The sequence below is a fragment of the Hermetia illucens genome, chromosome 3 (genome assembly GCF_905115235.1).
Source record: "Hermetia illucens chromosome 3, iHerIll2.2.curated.20191125, whole genome shotgun sequence".
NCBI lineage: Eukaryota > Metazoa > Arthropoda > Insecta > Diptera > Stratiomyidae > Hermetia > Hermetia illucens.
In genome coordinates this window covers 126462713-126480889 of record NC_051851.1, presented here as the reverse complement: position 1 = coordinate 126480889, position 18177 = coordinate 126462713, and the positions used below count along the sequence as shown (strand labels likewise).

The 18177-nt window shown below is 44.6% G+C and overlaps 2 protein-coding genes across 2 annotated transcripts; one reads left to right on the top strand and one right to left on the bottom strand.

Annotated features, from left to right (window-relative positions):
- Window positions 1-140: 140 nt before the first annotated feature.
- Window positions 141-18109, bottom strand: LOC119652127. The gene is made up of 5 exons (XM_038056067.1): window positions 17956-18109; window positions 17305-17888; window positions 6673-6774; window positions 859-958; window positions 141-791 (listed from the first exon to the last, which is right to left on the bottom strand). Exons 1-5 carry the CDS (start codon window positions 18005-18007, stop codon window positions 205-207), a joined length of 1425 nt encoding a protein of 474 aa, XP_037911995.1. The 5' UTR covers window positions 18008-18109; the 3' UTR covers window positions 141-204.
- LOC119651194 lies at window positions 2213-3046 on the top strand. The gene is made up of 2 exons (XM_038054635.1): window positions 2213-2328; window positions 2396-3046. The coding sequence occupies exons 1-2, from the start codon at window positions 2277-2279 to the stop codon at window positions 2980-2982; spliced, it is 639 nt and encodes a 212-aa protein (XP_037910563.1). The 5' UTR covers window positions 2213-2276; the 3' UTR covers window positions 2983-3046.
- Window positions 18110-18177: the final 68 nt, after the last annotated feature.

The window sequence follows — 18177 nt, the reverse complement described above, 5'->3', positions numbered from 1 at the left end:
GAAATAAAAACTTCTTCACTCTGTTCCTAAGAAAACAAATATTCTGAATATTCGAAATACATATTATGGAGAGTGTCTACAGATCTGATTCAGAATGCATTGTCCTTGGCTTTCAAATTGTCTATAGTAAAATACGTATATACATTACATAAGAATGTTTATTCAAACAGCATTGATTGTACTCAACTCTTTGAGTTACAGTGTTCAACGTTGGAAGATCTTGTTAATGAAGTCAATAATTCCATCAACATCAACTCCCAAACCACGGAGACGATCCTTCATGTCGACGTAGGCAACGTTGGATTGGAGACGTTCAATGACGGCACCGAATTCATCAGAGTTGATCTTCTTGAAGGCCAATTGGAGGTAGTAGTCTGTGGCCAATTTCTCATTAAGGAGGGCTTCCAAAGCATCGAGTGGAATAAGGGCAAGGATTTCGTCCAACATGCCGTTCAATCCACCAGCACGGTAGGCACGGTCTGAACGGATTTCAGGGAATCCGAGGATACCGAGGAGGAAGTTGATGTAGTAGGCAGCATCGAGGTACAATTCTTGACAACAGAAGGCAATCAAACCATCGAATTCAGGATCGTTCTTGATACTGAGAAGGATTCCGTGGAATTCTTCTCCTGAGAGGTACTCCATCACGGTTTGGACTTCTGGATCAGAGGTGATGGCGGTCAAAAGAATTTCCAAGATTTGGTCAAGTGGGACCATATCAATGAATTCTTCGAGGACTGGAACAAGACCACCACCATTTGGGGCACGGCATCCTGGACCCTCTTCACGAGCTATAACGGAACGAATATTTATTTGTATTATTTGAAATGAGCTTCGCGGACATGAAGGGTAACTTACGGGCGGCGGAGCAAAGGGCTACAACTGCTAAAATCAAAGCAAGGACCTTCATGTTTGTTTGAATTCGGTTCACACACTGAAACTGACTTCTAGTGGACCGAAACGCATCATTTTATAGTTCAAATAATATCTTATCAGAGGTTCATAAATATTATTATGCTGGAAAAAGGAATCTGCTGCACTCCAATTAGAATATCACAACCTTATATCAAATTATACCCCTACCAAACCACTAATCACTTTTATCACTCTCCTAATTCCACACTTAATTAATAAATTCTGATTTCGAAATTGCAAGGGGCGGAGTGCATTGATGGCAATGCTGGAATTTTCAGAGAAAGGCATTTACAGTATTTGTTGGACATGATTATCTGCACAGGCTCAGAAGATCTCATGTTGTGAGTGTATTTTGTGTTTTTAAAAATGGTCTATACGAATCAAAATAATCACTCCAAACGTGGCACTCATTCTGGTAGGAAATTGTTAGGCTTTGTTAAGTTAATCTGAAACTGGGGAGGGGCTCATTCAGGTAGAAAATCTTTAGGTTGTTGTCAATCAATCTGATTATGGAGGCAGGGGGATTACTGTAATTATACCATCTCAGGCAGTTGATTTAAGAAAAGAAGGTTGGTTTAAGAGAGCGTAACAGCTTCCAGCCTCAATGATACTACAGCATTATCGCAGGATGCACTGTCTTGGATATGCTGCATGTGCTGTCTATCCAATCTTAACTTACTATTTTCATTAGACGAAAGTTCTCAATATCTTTGTCTTGATCTGAACAACTTAGTCGATATCAGCTCAATTCTTCCTCTTCGTCGGAACTAATTTCCAGTCACTAGACTTTATGTCGACAGGGTCTAGAAATCTCCTCCTACAAGAACTTATTGTACATATTTTTGTAGCTTCAAAGCGGATGGATGTTCAAAGATACTACACGCGCTATTAGCGCTATTTACTTCGCTATGTAAAAATCCAAAAGTTCGCATGCACTCAGCCTGATTAGAACTTTATCAAAATTATTATAATATATTTTCGTTTATATAGGCCGCCAAAAAACATAAAAGACGCTCACAGTATAACACCCTCCAAACCTGTATAGATTATTATGTCCAACAAAGTGTGGGTAACACTTTTTCCTGAAAATTCCAGTATTTCCATCCATGCACTCTGCCCCTTGCAATTTCGAAATCAGAATTTATTAATTAAATGTGGAATTAGTAGAATGATAAAGGTGATTAGCGGTTTGGTAGGGGTATAATTTGATATATGATATTCCAATTTGAGTGCAGCAGATTCCTTTTTTTCCAGCAAAACATTATTTTTGAACCTCTGATAAGATATTATTTGAACTATAAAATGATGCGTTTCGGTCCACTACAAGTCAGTTTCAATTTGTGAACCGAATTCAAACAAACATGAAGGTCCTTGCTTTGGTCTTAGCAGCTGTAGCCCTTTGCTCCGCCGCCCGTAAGCTCCCCTTCATATCCGCAAGGCTCATTTCAGATAATACAAATAAATATTCGTTTCATTATAGCTCGTGAAGAGGGTCCAGGATGCCGTGCCCCAAATGGTGGTGGTCTTGTTCCAGTCCTCGAAGAATTCATTGATATGGTCCCACTTGACCAAATCTTGGAAATTCTTTTGACCGCCATCACCTCTGATCCAGAAGTCCAAACCGTGATGGAGTACCTCTCAGGAGAAGAATTCCACGGAATCCTTCTCAGTATCAAGAACGATCCTGAATTCGATGGTTTGATTGCCTTCTGTTGTCAAGAATTGTACCTCGATGCTGCCTACTACATCAACTTCCTCCTCGGTATCCTCGGATTCCCTGAAATCCGTTCAGACCGTGCCTACCGTGCTGGTGGATTGAACGGCATGTTGGACGAAATCCTCGCCCTTATTCCACTCGATGCTTTGGAAGCCCTCCTTAATGAGAAATTGGCCACAGACTACTACCTCCAATTGGCCTTCAAGAAGATCAACTCTGATGAATTCGGTGCCGTCATTGAACGTCTCCAATCCAACGTTGCCTACGTCGACATGAAGGATCGTCTACGTGGTTTGGGAGTTGATGTTGATGGAATTATTGACTTCATTAACAAGATCTTCCAACGTTGAACACTGTAACTCAAAGAGTTGAGTACAATCAATGCTGTTTGAATAAACATTCTTATGTAATGTATATACGTATTTTACTATAGACAATTTGAACGCCAAGGACAATGCATTCTGAATCCGATATCCATGATATGTATTCTGCATGATTACGTTTCAAGCCTACAGCCTTTATATCGTTCCACATCTCTTTTTCCCGGAAGCCAGTGTGAAAGGACAGCTTATTAAAAGCGTTTCCCACCTTCGCTTTGTCCGGAAGTAACTGTACTAATCGGTATAACATTTTTTGAGCAGATGGGAACCATTAAGTTGCCTGCATGCTGTAAATGACAGGACTTTGTGTTCAATTTGAAGGCAGTTGTAATGACTGAAAATCGGTTAGCGTATGTAAAACTGTTTTGGTTGACTGTAAACTGTTCGATTGGCGGAGCTATCCCGAAATATAAAAGGTTGGACAAAATTTAAATCTGAATGCAGTTCCACTGAAGTGTTCCGTTGTCGTCTTCGAATGTCAATTTCGGAAGAACAAATATTTGTGTTTATTCTAATTGATTAGAGACGCCGTTTGTTCAATGGGAAGAGGGAAGGTTTAATTAGCTGCCAGTATTTAGTTGGAAATGAAGATAAATTATTTGAGACTACGCTTGTCTCACCGGAATACTTCCTCTTGCCACCATGGTGGATAATAATGGAGACGGTTTCGATTTGGAGAAGACGATATTCACGCGAAGGAAACCAAAATTAAAGCGAAGCAAGTCTGGAAAACAGAAGCTTCAGGTACGAAAGGCTTTGTATATTGCCTATACAAGCAAATTTGAGAGGGCATTTGTCCCATTTGTAGCCAGCTCATAATGCTTGTACATCTAGTTTGTCAGATCACTGGCTTTAGTATGATACTGGCATTCAAAGTCCTAGAATACAGTAAATTTGGACAAAAGTGACAACTTTGACCTATTAGAACTCTGTTTCCGCCAAACTTGATGCTCCATAGAATAGCCTTTATTACCGCAAAACTTGATCATTCTAGGATAAACTTAAGGAGGTTCCCAGTCAGTTTCCATAAAATATACCTATAATCGATATGGTAATATACTATTATTAATGAGTACCGGCATGGGGAGTATTTTGACCAACACGTTTTTTAGTAGACTCTGAGAACGGGTTCTTAAAGTAACTGACCCCTTTCGGACGTCCACACTACTCCTGTTTGCAACCGGTGTCAAAACGAGTATCTGCTCCGGAAGATAATAATCAAAACCTCATCATTTGATTCCCCTAACGGCCATACTCGGTGAAAAAAAATTTACACCCTCGTCTTGCTTGTATGGGTCCCCCTCTTGAACTCAAGGTTATTATTACTCACTGCCTGCAATAGTATTCACAGGTCCCACCTTTCTACCAAATATACTAATGTATCAATGGAAGTAATTGTTTCTGAGATAATAGGTATGACAAATAGGCAGACCTGTGAGGAGTTGCCAGATCTACCATCAGGCGCATCCTTTCGGGTGTATAAGAGAATGCTCCCCAGATGCACATGAATATGCACTTGTACGTGCGTCGGAATGTTTAGTGCATATGGAGTAAGTCGCCGACCCGTTGCCCCAAAATAATAAATCAATATGGATGAAGAGAACCTGAGGAAACTCACCGCACAGGGACTTGGAACCCCAGTGGCGGCGGCTTTTGGTAGTGGGCAAACAGACGCCCGGGCGTCGATATCCCTCGACAGCAATGCCCCGGTAGTGGGTAGCTTGGCCACTAGGGCATCTAATGATACAAGTAGCTTAGACAAGGAGGTGTGTAAATCGAGCACATCGCTCCCTGGAAAGCGCATAACAAAAGCGCAGAAGGTTGTGCCCAAGGGAGAACGGTGGGCGTCAAATATTAATTACATTTCTTTTCTACGTGTTTTTCTGCTGCCACGCAAGAGGGCGCTGTGTCCATCTTAAAGAAAAAATGCAAAAGGTTAATTTTCGATGGTCTGTTAAACTTTTTTTTTGTAAATTTTTGTGTTTTTTCAAGGCTTCTTTAATGAATAAAGAAAAAAATACCGAACGTTTCGAGAAAAACGCATTGGAAAAGTAGAATGCGATTTTTAACCATAAAATCTTAACTGATCATTAATATGCTATATCTAATTCATACACCTTAAATTTCTTGAAGAAAGACATGTAAAGCCTTGGCTTCATTTCATATGATTACCGCGAAATCATTCCAACCTCATTCAGACCTATAAATACGCGTTTTATTACGGCGATGGACATAAGCCTGGCATGTGACATTTTACCTGTTTAACACTGTAATTTCCGAACGACTCCGAATATCAAAAAATCACATTGCTCATATATTCTACACTATATTTAGATACAATTGATGTCGAAAAAAAATTCCGCGGACACACGGGATGACCCCCTTAAATAAACATATCACATATATAAACACGGGTTTCATTCAACTTTTGCTATTTACCTAACCTGCAATTCCAAAATAGCGAATCGCGGACAGATGCGAAAGAACCGTCGGAGAGTTCTAATATTGCTACTTCAACGGTGGCGTAGCCAGCAGGAGATACCCAGGAACACCCAGGAAACAAAAAGTGGAAGGGGATTAAAACCTCGGTAGGTAGGAGAATAGTGCCTAAAACAGTAGCAACATCAAGGGAGCCGTTGTCCAATCAAATGATACGCGGCGGTTGGACTGAGGTTAGGCCAGAAAAACCTATAAAGAAGAAGGAGATTATGAGGATCCGTCCCGAAGCGGTCATCATCTCAAGCATGGGTAGAATATGTGCTACGTAAACATACTAAGAAGTGAGAAAGCGGACCCCAATCAGCAGGATTCGGAGAAACCAAAAGATGGTCCTGATGCTCCAGCTGAAAAGATCCAAAGACAGCAAAGCGAAGGCTTCCGCAGTCAAATGAAAAAATTGACCTGGGGAAAGTGCTGCCCTGCATGCGCAAAAACATGAGGTTGCTAGACAATGTAAGAATCGAGATGAGATCACTTCTAAGGCGGAAATTCGCACTGCTCTAGCGGAGCAGTTCAAGCTGAATGGCTTGCAGGAGGCATCCAAGCCTCAGAAAGTCGTATGGAGGCGCACAGGCGGCTACCAGTACAAGCAACGCGCAAGCTGCTAGATGTCAGGAAGTTCCGTATTGTATGAATAGTCTGCCCCCTTAGAGAGCAAAATCTCTTTCAATAGACGCTTCAAGCGTCTCTTAACGGACATCTGGTGATAGCGTAGACAAGTTTGGTTGATCGGCCTGACCGATGCAGACGTTGCAGGGAAACAAGTGACAATGCCCGCGAATGTAATAAGGATCTCAAATACCTCTTTCCATTGATTCAACAAGTTTTTCGATGACCCTGCATGAATAGTCCCTTAGACATCTTTCAAGTGATCCTTCAAGTCCTTTTTGCTCCTTACCTTTCTTTTGCGTACCTCATCTTCTATCGGGTTTAAGTTCGATCTTTGAGGTGGATGAGGAGGAGTCTTTTGACATTATAGAGGAACCATTCCTTAACGTCCATAGCTGTTAGTTTCGGATCATTGTCATGAACAAACATCATAGCAGACGACAAGGCCAATATGACAACCATAGTTTGGATGTATTTTCTCAGTATGTTAAGGTTGTCTACTTTAGTGGGGTTTTCTTCGATTATCTACAGTGACCCTGGTCCTTTACTCACCTTTGCTCCACACACTATGATGCTGCCACCGCCGTGCTTTACCGTTGGCTCAGTATTACAGTCTTCTAGGCACTGCTCCCTCTTCTCCACATCAATTGTGGGCTATTGGAACAGAAAATGTTGAATTTGAATTCACCGCAGTTGTTCCTGATCCCCTGCAAAATCTATCATTTTGTCTAAAAAGTTTTCTATAACTTCGTAGGAGGTTCTCACAAGAGAAGAAAAATTACGAAAACTCCGCGGAAAATTGCAGAAAACTTCCGCCTTTAACATTTAGCACATATACTTTTTGTTTAAGGGTTGGGGGCCAGAACCACTCTACTCAAAACCAGAAGCTAAAAAATCTAAAGCCAGTCCACACTACCAAACTGGCAGTTTAGATGAATATATGGTGATGGAATTATCCCGTCACTCAGCACTGTCAGCGCGGTTGTGTTCAGCATAGATCTTCGAGATAATTGGGTTTCATAGAGATTAATTTTTGATAATCAATGAATAAATATCGCAAAGCAGAAGTATTGACTACTTTTTTATATAAACTTAAACGTGTTCGGGTAGCTCAGTGGTTAGAGCATTAGGCTGTCATATGGAAAGTCGCGGTTCATATCTCACTGGTGGCAGTGGAATTGGCATCGTGATTTGACGTGGGATACCAGTCGACTCAGCTGTGAATGAGTACCTGAGTCAAATCAGGGTAATAATCTCGGGCGAGCGGAATGGTGACCACATTGACTCAGTCCGTTAAAAAAATGATCACTCCCGACCCCCGCACTCCCCACCTTTCCAACAAGTGTCAAAACTAAAACCGGGTTCGGAAAATATTAATCAACACCTTTCATGTGATATCCCACATATTTGCTGAAAAAAGAATGTACATCCCCTTTTGTATGTATGGGGACTCCCCCATAAATTCAACACAGAAAGATGTAATTCACTGTATGCGTGAGCGTTCACAGTTCCCACCTTTCCACGATTTAGTCTAAAACGCTATAACAACCTCCGAGAAAAATGCATCTGACGGATAAACAGACAGTCAGGCGGACAGACCTGTGAGGAGTGCCCAGATCTCCCATCAGGCGCGACCCCAGCTGGGGGATTGGGGCATACCTATTGATGTGTTCATGCACTTTTCTTTTCTGACTGTGCATGGGCTAGTGTTTGCTCATCTCTGGTGCGCGAACCAAAATGGCTATGGGAAGGATACCCAGAACATAAAACCACAATGGAAGACGAGAGAAGGAGGAAACTTACGGTGCAGGGGCTCGGAACCCCAGCACCGGCGGCTTTTGGGAGTGAGCAAGCGGGCTCCCGGTCGTCGATATCCGCCGACCGCAGTGCCTCGGTGGTGGACAACTTGGCCACCTTGGCATATAATGTTACAAGCGTTCAAGCGAAGTACGACCTTACTGAGAACACCAGTAACAAGACCAAACAAAGATGAACTGAAGGCAGATCGTTAGACGACAAAAACCGTAATAACACCCACCGCATATGTTCAAGATGTGCGACAGCAGGAGGTGCTCAAGGAGCAAGGAAGAGATCCATTCAAAAAGAGCTCATCAACTTTGAGATCTCCACCAATGCCGAAGACGATGAAGCATAAAGTAGAGGCAAGGGAGCAGAGCCCCGATCCGGAGGAATTACCCTTCACCCCAGTTTGGGGTAAAAATAGTTGAGTTGTGCAAGTTTATCAAGGACAAGCACAACGTGCACCAAGCCATAAAGAATATGGTTAGGGCTGTGAGAGTCCTCTATAATAGATCGCAGATGGAGGAAAAGAATAATAAGATTACGCCGAATCCCGCTGTGGCAACAGTATTACCAGCGACCCAAGTGACGCCTAACTGTACTATTATCAAATCACAGCGAAATAAACCAGCATGGGAAAAAGAGGGGGATCCTATTTATAATCAGCAGCCGCCTAAGAGAAAAAAAGGCGGACAGGACATTCTGAAAACCAGCACCAACAGCTCAGAAGGAGGAAAGCGTAAAGCGAATGTAGGAAACTCGACCAGTGTTGCGAAGCCCAAGACGAATGACAACGATGGATGGACTAAAGTTACCAACAAAAAAGCGAAACGAAAAGCAAAAGTGCGAACCCGTCCAGATGCGATTGTTATCTCCAGTAAGGGCAATCTGACCAACGCGGAGATACTCAAAAAGGTCAAAGCTGATCCCGACCTAAAAGATCTGAGCGGAAATGTGAACAGAATCCGAAGAACCCACAAAGGGGATCTCATGTTCGAGCTGAAAAGATCCAGCATAGGCAAAGCTGATGACTTTCGCACTCAAGTGAAAAATTCGCTTGGGGAGAATGCCTCAGTGCGTGCCCAAAAGCATGAGATCAGCAATTCAAGTTGAACGAACTTACAGAGGAGTCTGTTGTGAGTTTACGAAAAGCCTATGGTGGCACTGAAATGGCCACAATACGAGTCCCAGCGGAGGCAGCGCAGATGTTGTTAGCTGCCGGAAGGGTTCGGATTGGATGGGTTGTCTGCCGTTTAAGAGAACAAATTTCACTGAAGAGGTGCTTTAAATGCCTCATGTTTGGGTACTTCGCGAGGGCATGCACCAGTAGCATTGATCGATCCGATCGATGCAGAAGGTGTGGGAAGAAAGGCCATATTGCCAGAGAGTGCAATAGCGACCCCAAACGCCTATTGTGCGAAGCAAAAGAGGGACAGGATAACCGGCACATTGCCGGAAGTGGCAAATGTTCGGAATTTAGGAAGGTGCTCACTGCAATGAGAAAATGAGGTTTATTCAAATAAACCTCAATCATTGCAGGGTCGCTCAGAATTTACTTCAGCAGACCACGTTCGAATCTGAGATGGAAGTTGCCATCATAAGTGAACCGTATAGACACCGTCACGGTGGCGTATGGGTCACAGATTCGACTGTTGGAGCGGCAATATGGGCTTGCGGTCGCCAGACCATACAATGTACTGCAAGTCAGGCAGCCAGTGGCCTTGTGTGGGCGAAAATAAGTGGTGTATATGTATACAGCTGCTACGCCCCGCCAAGTTTGACACTGTCTGAATTCGAGCAAACGCTTGATAACCTTGTTCTCGACGCAAGGGGACGAAGTCCAAAGGTGATTGCTGGTGATTTCAATGCTTGGGCCCTAGAGTGGGGTAGCAGAGAATCAAATGCTAGGGGGCACAGTGTATTAGAAGCTTTTGCGCAGATGGACATACTTTTGGCTAACCAAGGTCCTGTAAATACCTTCCAGAAAGGGGGGTCAGGCTCGGTTGTACACCTGACGTTTGTCAGCCCTGCGCTGGCGCGTGGTATGTCCTGAACGCTACACCCACAGCGACCACGAGGCAATCTTCTTTGAGACATGTGTCGAGCCGGGCAAAGAGCTATTACGCCCGAAACCGAAAAAGATTACAGACTGGTCTGCAAAATCTTTGGATGAGCAGACCTTCATACAGGTGTGGTTAGATCAACCTGATAAAGCAGGCGCCTCTACGGAAAGAGCAGTTCATCTGGCTCAATACATAGCCAAAGCATGTGACGCGTCCATGTGTAGGAGGTGCTCATTCCCCAGTAGAAGGCCAAACTATTGGTGGAATGATGAACTGACCGGTCTTCGATCAGCCTGCCACCGAGCCAGAAGAGCGGCTCAGAAGGCGTTAGGTAGAGTCGATCAGGGCAGAAAGAGTGCGCCTATAAGGCAGCCCGCAAAACCCTCAAGCTCGCCATCCAGCGAAGCAAGAGGAAATGCTTTAAAGAGTTCTGCTCAGAAGCGGACGTAAAACCATCGCGGAATGGTTATAGAATCGTGATGGGAGGATTCAGAGGCTGCTGCTCTCCGCAGATCACGTGTCCCACCCTCTTGCTGAAAATCATCCAGGGGTTATTCCCCCAGCATGAGGAGAGCACCGACATATTCCAACCACCTCTGAATGTGACGGCAATTCCTCCACTCACCAGAGACGAACTGCTGGAGATCTGCGGCAGAATAGGAGACAATAAAGCACCGGGTCTGGACGGAGTACCGAATAAGCCCCTTAAGCTTGCCGTGAAATCCAGGCCGGACATGTTCGCTGAGTTGTTCGAAGCGTGCATGTCCGAGGGAATATTTCCAGCGACATGGAAGCGGCAGTAGTTGATATTTCTGCCTAAGCCTGGTAAACCTTCAGGTGAATCATCCTCATACCGACTCACATGTCTTTTGGACACGGTGGGGAAAATGTTAGAGCGGGTAATCTATAATAGATTACTCCCGGTTGTTGAGAGCCAGGGCAGTCTTTCAGATTGGCAGTATGGGTTCCGTAAAGCCAGATCAACCATTGATGCCATCAAAATGGTTACTGGCTTAGCCGAAGATGCAATCCACGGAAAGGGTAGGACAAATATTGCGTGGTAGTAACCCTGGATGTGAAAAACGTATTCAGTTCGGCTAATTGGAATGTAATACTATCTAATAGGAATCTAATAAGATCCCTAGCGAAAGTTGGTATTCCCGCCTATCTCGCTGCAATTGACGATAGTTATTTAACTGAAAGGAGGCTCTGGTACGACAGTGATGACGGACCCCAGGAGTACGTTGTTTCCGCGGGTGTCCCGCACGGCTCCGTACTGGGCCCACTACTGTGGAACATCATGTACAACGATGTACTTAATCTTCCTCTTCCGGAGGAAGCCACAGTGGTGGGTTACGCTGACGACATAGCGCTGGTTGTTGTCGCAAAACATCTCGAAGATGCTGAGTTGTACTCAAACGAGGCAATCGGTGTTGTTAAAAGTTGGCTAGAGAGATCTAGTCTGACACTTGCGGAGGAAAAAATGGAAGCGGTCCTCATCACTAAACGCCGGAAGAGAAATTACGCCTGTATTAGAATCGGGAATCATATCATCACTTCCAAGCCGGCCATCAAATACTTGGGGGTGATGATAGACAAGAACCTCAGCTATAAGCGACACGTACAGTATGTTCGCGGTAAATCATCCACTGCTAGTATGGTCCTGACGAGGATGATGCCGAAGGTGGGGGGGGAGGGGCACGGCATACCTCTAGGTTGCTTATTGCCAGGGTGGTAACCTCAATCATGCTCTATGCGACCCCAGTTTGGAGGAAGGCGTTGCAGATGTCAGTTAACACCAAAAAACTAAGTGCAGTCTACCGGAGGACAGCCCTGAGGGTATGGTCTACCTTCAGGACTGTCTCAGATGATTCGGCATTCCTCATCTCTCGAATGATGCCGATTGACATCTTGGCAGATGAGATGGAGAATATATACCATGCGAAGTCAATCTCTCCCTTATCGCAGACGAAGAACGCTGAGAGGGAAAGATCCATAAATAGATGGCAAGAGCGGTGGGAACGCTCGGGAAAGGGTCGGTGGACTCACATGCTCATTCCTGCCATCAAGGAGTGGTTGGAGAGACGACACGGTGAGATTAATTATAATCTCACCCAGTTTCTCACGGGGCATGGAGGATATCTCCAATACCTTCACAGGTTTAAATTGGAGACCTCACCCGACTGTCCAGGGACTGTGAGGGAGTCCCAGAGGACCCAGAGCATGTATTCTTCCACTGTCCGAGATTTGTGGAAAAAAGGAGAATCTAGAGGAGACTCTAGGAGAGGTGCTGGTACCAGAAAATCTGGTGCCGAAAATGCTAGCACATCAAGAGAATTGGGATGCGGTCAACTCCATGATTGCATCTGTTCAAAATAAACTGCGAAAGGCAGAGGAAAGGAGAAAAGCGCGCCGCGTATAGAAGAAAGGTGATAAAGCTAGAGTAAGCTGACTCCGCCCCGAGATGTAATAGCTTATGGTGGTTCCGCGGGGCAGGGAGGGAGTCGGGGGTGGTTCTAGTGGGTAAAAATCCCACACGCTGGTTTGTCCAGACCACTGTCTTTTGAAGATTTCCACCTACTGAAAAAAAAAATACGGACAGACGGACAAACGGACAGACAGGCAGAATGCTCAAATAGCGAAGTATCGTACGGAATGCTTGAAGGCCAGAAGGCGGAATCAATGCCAGAGTATGAACAATGGTACCTCGAATATAAACAAGCATGCAAAAAGTTGCGGTAGGCCATCACGAAAAGTAAAAAAAAAAGAAAAGTACAAGTCAGCTATGTCGCCAATAAAAGGCAAAAGGTCCCTGTCCCATTATGTGCCCCAGATTATTGTGAGAGATAGTGTCGACATTGTTCCCAATAATACCAATGAAGACATACTTCCAGTAACAACAGACGAAGTCTTGCACGCAGTGAGAAGAGTCCAGGATACCGTAGCCCCCGGTATTGATCGAATCCCCAACAAGGCGCTGAAACTGGCAATGAGAATGGCACCAAGCATGTTCGCACGGGTATTTAAAAACTACCTAAAAGAAGGGTCCTTTCTCGCAGAATGGAAAATACAAAAGCTTCTACTGATCCCAAATACAGTTAAGCCGATAGGTAAACCAACATCCTATACACCTATCTGTCTTCTGAATACAATAGGCAAGGTCCTCGAGCGGGTAATCTATAACCAGCTGTATCCATTAATTGATAGTGGCGGTTATTTATCGAATAGGCAGTTTGGCTTCCGGAAGTTTTGGTCACCGGTTGATGCTACCAAACTGATTTTTGAGCTAGCCAGAAAAGCCTACGATTAAGGGATATACTATGCACTGATGGCTCTTGATGAAACCATATAATCACAAACACCAAAATATATATTAAATATAATCTCCGATTACCTCCGACAGCGGAAACTACTTTATGATACGGCCGAAGGGTCGAAGATGTATGTAATAACGACAGGAGTTCCGTAGGGGTCTGTTTCGGGCCCTCTGCTATGGAACTTAATGTATAATGGCATTTTACGACTTCCAGTAGCTAAGCCGTTGTCGTCGGACCCGCAGATGACGCTGGAGTGATATATGCGAACGAGACGAGATCAAGTGTAGTCTTAAAGACTAGGCTGGAGCTTGCCGAACACAAGAAGGAGTTGGTATTCTGGTACAAAGCGGCGGAAACAGAAAACTGTTGAAATTTTCATCGGGGCTCATGTTGTTAGTTCTCAGCTATCGCTGAAATACCTGGGAGTAACATTCGACTCCAAGCTGAACTTTAAACCCCACTTGAAGCTTACTGGGCAGAAAGCGGTGACTGTCAGCTCAACACTGGCAAGGATGTTTACAAATGTAGACGGCCCAAAGCACAGTCAACGATTACTTTTATCGCGAGTCGTCAGCTCAGTACTTTTATACGCGGCACCAGCGTGGGCGTCGGCGATAAAAATTGGAGAAAATCGCAAACAGCTTCAAGCTGCATGTCGATTAAACGCTCTCCGAACATGTTGCACCTACCGAACAACGTCTTATGAGAGGGCATGAGTGATTGCGGGGATGATCCCGGTAGATATTCTAACCGATGAAGCATGTCATTTGTACGAGAGTCAGGAAGCGAGCTAGATAAGCAAAGTGACCATATGCGGTTATTGGCTGCATGGCAAACAGTTACAAACGAGTTACGATCTGACTCAGTTCGTAACCGGACACAGCAAATACCCGGAGCTAAATACCCATTAAACGGTGGAAAATCTGATAAGATACATGGTGCAATCAAATACAACATAGGACGCGGTAGCTACAATAGTCAAATGGATCCACCAGCAGCTAAAAGCAGAAGCGCAGCGGAGACATAGAAGGAAAAGGAAGGGCAATTAACGCCACGCAAAGCGGTAGCAGCTCGTTTAGAGTGAATAGCTAAAAATGCGAAGCAATATCAGAATGGCGGTTCCGCCGGGAGAGTGTGGAGAAAATATAGGAGACTTTGGTCAGTAAGAGTCGGGCATACGTATCCTAGATTCCAGATGCGTATCCATGATGGATTTCCCCCAGTCACAATAAACCGATTTTAATAAAGTTTGTTTTACAAAAAACCTTAAAAATGGCCGCTATAATACGCCGTAGAAGTAACTTGCTCCTCAAATCAGTGCGGCCACCATTACGTAGATGAACGGATGAACCTGCCTCATGGCATCGGAGGTAGGGGCGTGGTCGACGTGGCGGCAGAACATCATCACCAAGTCGATTCACTGCGTGCTTATTTTTACAGCAAAGAACAGGCAAGTCCCTTGCTGACTCCACTTAACTTGAAGGATCGATCTTTCAATCATCTTAGTGGGGGGAAGTAAGACCAAGAGCGGATCGATGAATGGAAGTCGAAAGCAATGCGCGATAAACACGTGAATTTTCTTTGGCAGCCATTTGTCGGTTTGTATTTGTTGAACAGATAGCTGTGTGCTGGGGAGCTCTTTGCTGGGACGGAAAGGTTCATGTGTGCCATTCAGGACGGCGTGGTTACCACCCGAGCTTACAAGAAGCTTATGGAAGAAGGGGTAGAGAACGACCAATGCAGAATGTGTGGTTCAGCGTTAGAGACGTTGGACCACCTCATTTCTGGCTGTGTTGTTATGGCACCGGTGCAATACATCCCCCGGCATAATGCTTTATGTAAGGTTATCCATCAAAACCTGCAAGCATGGGCTGATCACAGGAACATGTCCGGTTTACCGACATAAGCTGCAAGCAGTACTTGATAATTCTGCTCACAGCATGTTTTGGGACTGCAGTTCTGACTGACCGCCATACTCTTCATAACAAGCTTGACGTACTGTTAGTTGACAAGACGCGTCGCTCCGCGTATATTATTGATGTTGCTATCCCCCATAATAGCAACATTGAACGGAAATATATGGAGAAGAAAGTGAACTGTGAGCCATTGGCTCGGGAAAGCAAAGAAATTTGGCGTCTCGAGCGGGTGTTTGTAGTTCCCATAATATTATCATCTACAGGTATTGCACCTAAATCCCTCACGTCTTCCCTTGATGTCCCAGGACTTTCGCACAGTCTGGTTCAAACCATGTAGAAGTGCACCATTCTGCATATATGCACGATGTTGCGGGGAGTACTCTACGGATTCTCCCATTGACCTACCTCCGGCTAACCCACCCGCCCCTTTAGTTTGTAAGTAGGCAAGATCGTCCGAGCCTAAATGCTTGGCACTTAGTGCTAGTAGCTCGGAAAATAATACCTGCAGGCTGCTCTGGTGCTGCAGGACTGCGATAGGTAAGACCAGGGGATTGTCACCAAAACGGATGCACACATCCATAATAAAACCCAATTTGATGTACGCATGCATCGTCAGATGGCCAAGAGTGACCTTTGCCAAGAGCATGAAGCTGCTAACGCAGATCCAAAGGCTCGGTTGCCTAAAAATTAGTGGAGCGATGAGTACTACCCGGACTGCGGCACTCGAAGCTATCCTCAATCTACCCTCCACTCATTTGGAAGTGAAACGGAAAGCAGCCAACGACGCATATATATTCGATACCGTTGGGGTGTGGAAAGACGGCTTATCATATGGTTATGCGTCCATATGGAAATTAATTGACAAGCATCTTGTAACTCTGATGCCGGCCGATCATATGATTTCCAGATTGGTCAGCGCAAAATCATACTCTGCCGTAATCAGCAAAAGAGAAGAATGGTCGATAAATGGCCATGAGGCTATCGGGATTACCGATCTAATAACCTCCACCGACGGGTCAGTCATGCAAGACGGGTCGGGTGCAGGGGTGTTCTCGGGTAATCCGATTATGGAACTGGTCCGACCCCTTGGAAAAATGACGACAATATTTCAGGCGGAGATATATGCCATTTCATTGGCAGCCAAAGAATGCTTGCGATAAAATGGCGGGGTTGCACCATTCAAATCTGTTCCGACAGTCGGGCAGCATCAATTATCAAAAACATATCAAGCCAATTACTACGGAGTTGCACCAGCTGCTACTGTAACTTGCCCGACTAAACGAAGCATTTCAGAAATGGGTGCCAGGACACTCAAACATCGTTGGTAATGAGGAAGCTGACAGACTGGCTCGCCAAGGATCTACATCCACAATTGTGGGGCCAGAACCAGCTTTTGCATCCGGCCATCTTCTGTCAAGTGACAGTAAAAGAGTGAGAATATTTGAACTCTTGCCGGCAGAGCGAAAATCCTAGTGAGACCACTAGGGCGGCATTTTTGTTGTCCCTATTGAAGTGAGACTTGAAAACCCTAGTAGGGCCTTTAACGGGATACTGCTCCTTAAACTGCCATAAGGAAAAGATTGGGTTAACAGTTTCGGCTATAAGTAGTCAATGTGAGGAGGAGGAAGAGACGGGCCTTCACTACATATGTAGCTGCCCGGCCTCTTCAAATCTCAGACAAAAACACCTTGGTAAGGTCAATGAAAAATCTGCATACTTTCTGCCTGTGGAGAATAGTCTCAGACTCACAAAAGCCTGCGAACGTAGGCTGGAACCCATTGAATAGGCGATTTACATACAAAGGGCAACGGTAGTACAAAGGGCCTAACAAAGGCCTGAGTGCTGGGATCTGCGGCTCATCCCATTAAACTAAAGTAGAACTCACTAACATCAAATGCCGGACGAAATAATGAAGTCATATGATATTCATCATGGGCATACGCATAATAACCCAAAGGATGTTTTCATTATGACAGATATTGTAAAGGGTTTTTAACAATTCTATAGTAGAACATAACATATACATTACACCAGCATCGTTATTAAACCAGCATTTATTTCACCCAACCCTTTTGGTTACAGTTTTTAACGTTGGAAGATCTTGTTAATGAAGTCAATAATTCCATCAACATCAACTCCCAAACCACGGAGACGATCCTTCATGTCGACGTAGGCAACGTTGGATTGGAGACGTTCAATGACGGCACCGAATTCATCAGAGTTGATCTTCTTGAAGGCCAATTGGAGGTAGTAGTCGGTGGCCAATTTCTCGTTAAGGAGGGCTTCTAAAGCATCGAGTGGAATAAGGGCGAGGATTTCGTCCAACATGCCGTTCAATCCACCAGCACGGTAGGCACGGTCTGAACGGATTTCAGGGAATCCGAGGATACCGAGGAGGAAGTTGATGTAGTAGGCAGCATCGAGGTACAATTCTTGACAACAGAAGGCAATCAAACCATCGAATTCAGGATCGTTCTTGATACTGAGAAGGATTCCGTGGAATTCTTCTCCCGAGAGGTACTCCATCACGGTTTGGACTTCTGGATCAGAGGTGATGGCGGTCAAAAGGATTTCCAAGATTTGGTCAAGTGGGACCATATCAATGAATTCTTCAAGGACTGGAACAAGACCACCACCATTTGGGGCACGGCATCCTGGACCATCCTCACGGGCTACAATGAAACGAACATTAATTTGTATTATATGGAATGAGGTTTGCGGATAAGAAGGGGAACTTACGGGTGGCGGAGCAAAGGGCTACAGCTGCTAAGATCAAAGCAAGGACCTTCATGTTTGTTTGAATTCGGTTTACTGACTGAATCTGAGTTGCAGTGATCCAAAATGCAACAATTTATAGTTAAATAATATCTTATCTAGGAAGGAAATCTTCTTTCCCTGAATATAAAACAAATCTGCTGCACGCCAATTGAAATACGGGCATCACTACCTAGTATCAAGTTA

Coding starts and splice junctions, on each gene's coding strand:
- LOC119651194 (XM_038054635.1), top strand. CDS start 2,277: ATGAAGGTCCTTGCTTTGGTCTTAGCAGCTGTAGCCCTTTGCTCCGCC. Junction 2,329..2,395: donor AGCCCTTTGCTCCGCCGCCC/GTAAGCTCCCCT, acceptor GTTTCATTATAG/CTCGTGAAGAGGGTCCAGGA.
- LOC119652127 (XM_038056067.1), bottom strand. CDS start 18,007: ATGAAGGTCCTTGCTTTGATCTTAGCAGCTGTAGCCCTTTGCTCCGCC. Junction 17,889..17,955: donor AGCCCTTTGCTCCGCCACCC/GTAAGTTCCCCT, acceptor GTTTCATTGTAG/CCCGTGAGGATGGTCCAGGA. Junction 6,775..17,304: donor TTAACAAGATCTTCCAACGT/TAAAAACTGTAA, acceptor CTGTTCCAATAG/CCCACAATTGATGTGGAGAA.